The sequence below is a fragment of the Salvia hispanica genome, chromosome 4 (assembly GCF_023119035.1).
Source record: "Salvia hispanica cultivar TCC Black 2014 chromosome 4, UniMelb_Shisp_WGS_1.0, whole genome shotgun sequence".
In the NCBI taxonomy this organism is placed as follows: Eukaryota; Viridiplantae; Streptophyta; class Magnoliopsida; order Lamiales; family Lamiaceae; genus Salvia; species Salvia hispanica.
Genome location: NC_062968.1, coordinates 4,394,419 through 4,403,966, shown reverse-complemented (window position 1 = coordinate 4,403,966; position 9,548 = coordinate 4,394,419). Strand labels below are relative to the sequence as shown.

Below are 9,548 nucleotides of genomic sequence, written 5' to 3'. Positions count from 1 at the left end.
TTTAGTCCGTTATTTAAAAATATCAACTCTCAAACTTTCTATTTTAAGAAAGCTTTACACTCCTATATATTAATTTATTTACCACTTATACCACTACAATTAACAACTTAAAGTGGACCTCATGATCCACTAACATTAATTTCATTATCTTTTTTCTCTCCCTTTCTTTTACTTTACCAATTTTTCTCTCGTTTTCTTTTACTTTACCAATTTTTCTCCCCCTCTCTTACTTTACCAAATTGTGCATTAAAACCCGTACCGTTTCAAACATCCCATTTTTTTTTAAACGGAGGGAGTAATAATTATAAATTATCTTTATTAGTATTGTTAGTATTACTTCCTTCGTTCTGCCGTATTATGTAATATTTTTACTACATATAAATGTAATTTTTTTGTTATTATTATTTGAACATATACATAAAATAGTACTCCATAATAATCCGTATTATATGTAGTTTTTTTTATATATTTTACTCCCTCCGTCCAATATTAAGAGTCTCATTTTTAACTGGCACGGGTTTTAAGAAATGTTAAGAAAAGTGGGTGGAAGAAAGTTAGTGGAATAGAGGTCTCACTTGTATATATTAGTTTTAAATGATATGAGAGTGAAATGAGTTAGTGGAATGTGAGGTCTCTTTACTATTTATGGTAATTATGGACCGTGACTCTTATTTGTGGACAGAGGGAGTAACTAATAAATAAATTAATTTTTAGTCCATGAAAATAATATTATAAATGATTTTTAAATTATAATTTGTTAGTACAACTTTAAAGAAATTGAGTCTTTTATGTTATATAAAAATTATGTACATAATATTATACTCTACTAATAATATTTTCTCCGTCCTAAAAAAATAAACTTGTTTTAATATTTTTGGATGTCTCCAATGGCGGACGCAGAAAAAAATTATGATAAGGGCTGCATTTTATTCTTCTTCCATTTTCATATAATTGTTTCGTACTCCGTATAGCCTTTTCCACTCATCTAAGGAAAACTATATCATTTACCTTCTTTTATTAATTTTAATAATTGGACTCCATATTCCACTAAAGACCTTTATTACATTTATTAAAATTAATATATAAAATATGACTTAAATTTTATTAAACTTTTTCACTAACTTTTTTCTAACAGTTTTTTCAAACCCAAAGAGTTAAAGTAAGATACGTAAAATAACAAATCATGAATGGGGGGAATGATTTTTTAGAAACATACATAGTAGACATAATATTAAAATTTCAATTAATTAAATAAAATTATTTTATAATAACGTTGTAAAAGATACTATCTCGTCTCATAAAAAATGTTTCACTTTACATTTTAGTTTGTCCCACTAAAGATATTACATTTTCATTTTATAAAAAAAATTATTTCTCCCATTAATATAAATATTATATAATTTCTTTCTCTTCTTAACACATAAAACAAAACTTCCTAAAATCTTGTATCGTCCCATAAGTATGACATCTTTTATGGAAGAAATTATCCAACCTGGACACAGTCAAACTGTAATCCTAGCATTACGAACTCTAAGTCAAACATATTAAACTTATATCACAAACTTCTAACATTCAATCCACCATAATTTCTTTTATATTTTCATGCTTAATATACCATACAGTAAATATTAAAATTTGTTAAAAAACAAATTTTTGCATAAATATTTGTACTATTTATTTCTTGGGAATTGGGTCATCTTCTTTCCTAAAACCATGACAGCTATTTTTATTTCTTCATTTGCCTCCATATTTTTTAAGCAGAAATTCATTTCAACCCCTTCAATCATTCAATCTCCAATAATTTAGTCTTTAATAACACTGATATAGGAAGGGCTGAAGATTGCATATTGAAATTTTCAAAATGTTTAACTGTAGAAAATAAGAAAAAAAAATGTTGGCATGTGCTGAAGCCCCTCCCCAGCTCTACCTGTGGGCTGTGTCCGCTAGTACCATCACAAAAGATATAAAGAAAAAATATTTGGAATTAATTATTATATGTGAAAAGTAGTAGGAAAATAGGAAAATAAGAAGTAACTGAAAATAATAAAAGATTAAAATGTTGTTGTCTAGGTTTGAGCTTGGGTCGCCACAAGTTGAATGAAGCATTCTGCCACTCCGTCACTCAAGATTTATCCCAATATATTAGTACTAAACTGACACATCATATATTGAATGTGCCATTGTTCAAGACCTACATTAAATAGTAGAATTTGTTTTAGTAAGAGCTAAAAATTCTAAAATTGGAAAAAAAAAAAAAAAAATACTATTAATACATTTTTAGTAGAGACACTGTAAAATTGACAATAATATACTCCATTACTAATAAAACAACAAAAAATCCTAAGGTGTGTACGTAAGCTCATATTGTAAACGTCGTACGAATTAAAATTCCTAAAATTCACTAACAGTATTATATTTTGGGGACCATTTAAGACCGACTGATGTTCCATTTTTAATCTATGTTTCTTTCTCCTTGTGTCTCTCCTTTTTTAGGTTTTAGTATAGAATTTGGACCTATGCCTAATTATGTTTGGCGAAATTTTGACAATGCTCTTAGATGTCTCTCTTACCCAACTTATGAGTTAGGATTAAGTTGTTGAAGATTTCATACTGTAAAATTACTTCCTACGTCTTACAAACTAAAGAATTTAGAAATAGATCGGGTTTTAATGTGAAATTTATAAAATAAAAAAATAATAGAAAGAAAATTTGAATGAAGTACTATTAATAAAAAACGAATCTCACTTTAAAAATAAATATAAAAATGAAAAGGGAGGGGCTAACTTTGAAGGACGAACTAAAATGGCTAATTTGAGAGATTGAACTAAATTTATTTGGCCTCTTCAAAGTGAGCCAAAAATTGAATGCGAATTTTTTAAATTGTGCCACCTATTAATGAAATCAAAAAAATATATGATCATATGTGTTTTTATAAAAGAAATTGGAGCCTTCATTTTTTAATTTGATCCAAGACCTAGTTAAAATTACCAAAGTTCGAGTAAAATATAAATTCAACAATTATTGCAAAAATTAAACCCGCTACCAACATGGCAAACCACTACGACAAAATAATCGACTAGTATCGTAACTTTTGAAATATGATATTTGTAAATGATAGTACATAAAATTACAACTTATTGTCATGTGGCTAACAAAAGTAACAACGTGCCATTACATTTATTCATTCATACATTTATAGATATTTGAGGATGTATACCATTTTGTGATATGTAAAACTATTTTTCAATTTTTTGCATAATAAAATATAATTATATATTTATGCAATCAATCTTTAGTTATTTATTGGAAAATTTAATTTTATTATTCATAAAAATAATACAATAAAATTGTGTACGTGTGCATGAGAGAAATTGTGATACACTGATACTCTTATGTCACAAAAAGATTTTGTCAAGGATTATTTAGGATATTAATTAGCAATGCGAGCATATAGTGATCAAGATTGTTGCGAGCCACATTACAAGCTCGTAGTCATGTTTCGTTGGAACGAGATTGTCACGAGCCACTGGCGGATCACTCGCTACGCGCCCATGTGGCCACATGCAATGCCGACACTCGCTGGAATGTAAGTGACCGAGCATTTTATCGGCGGATTCGTATCTTTTTTCAAATTCACTTTTGTTTTTAATTTTATTTACTAAAATCGATTGTGAAGTAAACCATTGCTAATTTTTTGCGATGACTCATATATTCTCCGTACATAATTTAGGGTCTACGAATTGATATTAAGATTTTATTTTTGGAGGTATACAAAAAAAGTCCTAGACAGCGTAACCCCCATTTTCCTTTTTTTGTTTCTGTTATTCCATTTACTTTCACATGTATTTTGTTTCTAATCCAAACTTTAATTTCTTTTGAGAAATAATGGATTGCAAAGAGTATACCGTTTTTTTTTCTTTCAAAAAATATCGTATTTAAATTGAATTCTAGATGTAGAGAGCTTGTTTAGGCTCACTTAAATTTCTGATCTTTATGTGTTGGTGTTTAGTGTTTACAACGATACACAAATACAAAATTTATCAGAAAGCAATTAAGTGAATAATGATAGTCGCGCTAATATTAAAGTTGTGCATCCGCATTTTTTCAAATCTTCCGTATCATTAAAACTGCTGTAGCATTTTTTAAAATTTCCATTTTTACAAACTCAAATTTGTAAATATTTTAGAAACATTAGTATAAAAACATCAATTTTTCCATTGGACAAGATTATAGTATTCTCTATGTACAATAATAGATGTCAAACTTTCCTTTTTAATTTACCCTATAAATTATACTATCACATTTCCTTTTTCTTAAATTTTTTTTCTCTTACATCAATATTTAAAAATATATTTGCTCTTATTATTTAACACATCAAAAACAACATTTTCTAAAATGTTGTAAAGTATGATATCTATTTGAGAGGTAGAGAGTTTATTAAATTCAATTGACACTAGGAGCCAAAATAATTTGAAGGACTGATATTCTTTGTCTTTCAATTACAGCCACATCAAATCCCATGTGATTTAGTACTTTTATTTCATTTTATTTTGAATTGTAAATATGATTTTTTTGAAGACCATATATTTCCTTCTCTTTTCTCTCTTTTTTTTTTTAATTTTTTTTAATTTTTACTATCACTAGTATTCGGACGAAGGCTCTACCAGAGATTGAATTAGAGAAACTTTGACGATGCAGTAAAACTTAAGTCTCTTAAGAATTTCAAAACATGAATCTAGGATTCTTTTCCAATTCCAAAATTTTGTGCTCCTTTTTTTATGAAAATGTAAATTGATTTTCCACATAAAAAGGGTATATACCGGAACAAAGAAAATGTGGGTTCTGCAAATTTATGAATTAGGCGTTTTAATAATGGTTTAATTAGCAGTATATAGGCTCGAATAGAATTTATACAAAGTGGGCTCCTTGCAAATTTAGTGTTCATCTAATTGGGGTCTAAATTGAATTCATTTTATCGGCATTTTGATTGTGAGATTGTCTTAAACTCCCTATCCCTTAGCTCAATTACATACCACTTTTTATTTTATTTTGCTCTATCTCTTATCATTTCTAACTTTATCACTTGTCTATCCAATCTCTTTCACTATATATGAGCGTCAACGTTTTGCATCTAATTTTGTATTTCCTATACTTATTTCGTACAATTTATTTAAAAATATGAATTTTGCAATTAGTTTTGTTTACTCAGTTGTGTTTTGCAATCGCATGTCGTGTGAGGATATCACATTAGGGGTGTCTTCCAAAGTTCACTCACACGCCAAGTGAAATTTATCTCTTTTTTTTTTTAGAAATGGTAAATCAAAGTTCACTCACACACCAAGTGACTGAACCCGCGACAGAGGAGGAGGCTGTGTGGTGGACCTTCTCTTCTTCTTTCTCTTCACAGGGCGACGCTAGCCCCACTCTGCATCTCGTCACAACCTCGTATTGTCAAGACCCTTCCGCGAATACTTGTATATCAAGATTAAAATTGACTCAGTTTTATAAATTTTTCTTTTTGGGATGTTCTATTAAAGGTGAAATATTTTCTTTAATAAAAACAATATCATCTCTATTTATTTTATTTCTCCTACTTTATTCTCTCTCAACTTAATTATTAAAATTAACACTAATTAAAATTTGGTATCGAAAAACAAATGCATATCTTCCGAGATTGGAACTTTTCAATAGCGTGATACACGGGATTCGTTTTTTGTTCTGAGGCGAATGTGCTTAAAACCTGACAACATATATGCAAATGAATTCGATCATTCTTACAAACTATATGTAGAAATTTTTATTCTTTAATACTATTGAAATGTAATATTATGCTCCATCACAATCACATATATACACCCAGTTAATTTTTGTTGTCCTTCAGGCCTGCAAGGCAGAAAACAATGGTCCATTAATTTCTTGAACTACCTGCAGAAAAAGTTTCACATGACATAAACCCAAAAGGGAAGGAAAGGACTACTAAAACGACGGACGATAATAATTAATAAGTTAGCTAGAGAAGAAGCAAATATACGAAATGATATTCTAATATTAAATGTATAACTGAAAAAATTAATGAGATGCAATGGTTGGTGTATATAATTCCCAAATAGTGGTGGATCTAGAATTTTTGATATGGGGGTGCAATATTTATGAATATAAATATGGGTTGTTTGTTAGTTGTAAATGTCTTGTATAAATATCAAGTATGAATGTTGCAATCATAAAATAAATTATATTCTTTGGAAGAAAACATAGATGATTTAAGTATATGTTTCAATTATTTTAAATTAGAAAATAAAAATATAGTACTAATAACTATATAAAAGACAAAAAAATTTGGAAGTCTTATATAAATAGGAATAAAAATTAGCATAAATTATCTGAGAAAAGTTTGTGTTAATTTTAAAATATAATGTGACTGCCTTGTTATATATATAATAATATAAATACAATTATTATAGTACCATCACAAAAGATAAAAAGAAAAAATATTTGGAACTCTTATCTATACATATATATACAGGAATAAAATAATTGAAATTAATTATTATATGTGAAAAGTAGTAGGAAAAATAAGAAAAGTAACTGAAAAGAATGAGATAAAAGATTATAATTTTGTGGTCTAGGTTTGAGCTTTGGGTCGCAACTAGTTGAATGAAGCATAAATCTTAAACCTAATCCCAATATATTATTGAATCTGCCATTGTTACAGAGCTACATTAAGACATGCAGATGCGAAATAGAAATTTGTTTTAGTAAGAGCTAAAAATTCTAAAATTGCAAAAAAAAAAATGTTAACGCATTTTTATTAGAGACTGTGTAAAATGATTCACACTAAATATCAAAAAATTGACAATAATATATTAATAAAAACAACAAAAGAACTAGTAACTTGGTAGGGGGGGCACCCTTATAAGGTGTGTACGTAGGCTCATATTGTAAACGTACGAATTAAAATTCAAAACTAAAAAACCAAGTGCAAAATTTGTATTTTTTTTATGTCCATTAAATAATGTTCATATTGTCATTTTGGGACGTCCACTATTGAAAGCTTTATTTATCTTTTCTTATTTTGAATAAGTGGACTTCTCATATTTAGATATTCCACTAAATCATTACACTCATAAGCACAACCAAAACTCAATGAAAACAACAATTTCAAAATAATTGAAACGAAGAAAAAGAGAATTACTTAGAATTGAAAAAGGTGGTGGATAGAAGTGGAATAGCATGCGGTAAAAGAAGCCGCGACTCTACATTGAACTTTATTACCTAAAGAGATGGTTAAACAACATCTTTATTTTTAAAATTTAATTATGTAGCTTGAAAATATAAACCTTACTCACCGTTTACAATTTAATTATCTTATTTGGATAAGTTATTTAACTTCTGTAATTATTCCGGTGTGTGTACTCATACTTTTATCAGTGCAAAAAGCGAAAACAGTCTCAACGTCTAATAGACTAATAGTAGTAATTATGAATATATCACTAATTTAAATATAGGTACGGGAAGACGGCCAACTCTTATACTCCGATCTTGTTGAAAAATCATTTTTCCTTTTTTTATTAGTAGCTAATTATTGAAGAAGAAGAAGAAAAGGAGCAGTTGAGTATTGAAAATATAAAAAATAAAAAAAGTGGAAAAAGTAGTTTGAAATTGGAGAAACGTCATCAGTAGTTTGAAACTAGAATTTGTTCCAAGGGATGCAAACATACACAGTCATTTCATACGTAAAGACCAAGAATACCACAATTTAATTAATTAAATAGCAGAAAATCAATAATTGTGATCTTGTGTGCAAACACTCGGTTTCACGTTGAAATTTATAATATCATGAAATGATGAAATGGAGAAAGCAGGGTGTATAGTTATATAATTGACATGATGTAAACGCTATAGGTAAAAAGTAATAATATAATAATAAATGGAAAAAATAATGAGGTTGACCAATGAGCGATGAATTGCGTAGATCGGATCCAGCAAATGAGAAAGAGCCAGCGTGGCGAAACAATATGGGCCGTTGGGAAATCACCCCGCACGTATTTACAAATTATTTTCCATTATAATAATATAAAAATCTCACACTACAACTACAGACTTTTCCCCATATTTTTTTCGTTTCTGAAAACGACAACGTGCCTCATTTCTAGCAGCCTATAAAGGCAATCCCACCACGGTATCATGCTGCTGTGCCAAAACCTTATTTGGTCCCTTCCCTTCTCTCTCTAGCTATCTCTCTCTCTTGGCTGCTACTCATTGAGAGAGATAGTAATATTATTAATTAAATAAATAAATAATTATAGCAATGGGAAGATCTCCTTGCTGCTCCAAGGTTGGCCTCCGAAGAGGCCCTTGGTCCACTAAAGAAGACACTCTTCTCGCCAATTTCATTCAGCAAAACGGCGAAGGCCAATGGAGATCTCTCCCCAAGAAAGCTGGTAATAATTACTTTACTTTATTATCTGTCATTACTTGTCACTAGTTTCTTTTTCAGTTATATTAATATGATTATGGTTATATTCAGGATTATTGAGATGCGGAAAGAGCTGCAGGCTAAGGTGGATGAACTACCTGAGGCCGGGGATAAAGCGGGGAAACATAAGCGAGGACGAGGAGGATTTGATAGTACGCCTGCACGGGCTCCTTGGCAACCGCTGGTCCTTAATAGCCGGTAGATTGCCGGGTCGAACCGACAATGAGATCAAAAACTACTGGAACACGCACCTTCAGAAGAAGCTCAACGCCGCCGCTACCCCCCACAAGGACCTCCCCAACCTCGCCCCAAACCCCAAGAGAAGTAAGAAGACCAAGAATAGTAATGCCACCCTCTCTCCCCCTCCTCCTCCGCCGCCGCCGCCGGCCAAGGAAGCCGAGGCTGCTTCTGCGCCTAAGATAAAAGTTTGTGTGCCGAAGGCGATAAGGGTGACACCGGCGTTCTCGCGGAGCAGCAGCTACGACAGCCTGGCCAGCGGCGCATCCAACAGCGACAGCGACTGCGCGCCGGAGAAGGCGGCATTCATGCCGGTGGCGTGGCCGTCGATATTCGAGCTGGATGAGGGGGACTACGGGGTGTGCGGCGCCGACGATTATTTCCTCAACGGAGGGTATATTCTGCCGGTGCTTAATCACTCCGATTCAATCTCTAGCGATGTGAACATGTTGGACAAAGTCTACGATGAATATCTCCAGCTTCTGTAGAACTTCTATTTTAAAAATTCAAAAAACAAAATGATAAATAAATAAATAAAAAACAATATTGTTGTTCGAAATTATGGAGTAGTGGACTGCTTCTAATTTTTCCTTCCTTTTTCATTTTCTAACTAATTAATGTTAGTAAAACATATTAAAACCCCAAATTATTGTCCCGTTTGTTTGGGATTTTTGTCACATTATTCTATTATTGAGAACAGACCTTTCAAAATCTATTACTGTTGATTAACTTTTAGTATAGGAATTAATAATTGCAATTGCATTTAATTCACATTTATGGAAATCATGTCATCGAACATCTATTCAAATTTTCTATTAATGGAAATCTCGACAGC

The 9,548-nt window shown here is 30.7% G+C and overlaps 1 protein-coding gene across 1 annotated transcript; it reads left to right on the top strand.

The window, feature by feature from the left end:
- Positions 1-8,184: 8,184 nt before the first annotated feature.
- LOC125217826 (transcription factor MYB1-like) lies at positions 8,185-9,308 on the top strand. The gene is made up of 2 exons (XM_048119375.1): positions 8,185-8,441; positions 8,528-9,308. The coding sequence occupies exons 1-2, from the start codon at positions 8,309-8,311 to the stop codon at positions 9,199-9,201; spliced, it is 807 nt and encodes a 268-aa protein (XP_047975332.1). The 5' UTR covers positions 8,185-8,308; the 3' UTR covers positions 9,202-9,308.
- Positions 9,309-9,548: the final 240 nt, after the last annotated feature.

Coding starts and splice junctions, on each gene's coding strand:
- LOC125217826 (XM_048119375.1), top strand. CDS start 8,309: ATGGGAAGATCTCCTTGCTGCTCCAAGGTTGGCCTCCGAAGAGGCCCT. Junction 8,442..8,527: donor ATCTCTCCCCAAGAAAGCTG/GTAATAATTACT, acceptor GGTTATATTCAG/GATTATTGAGATGCGGAAAG.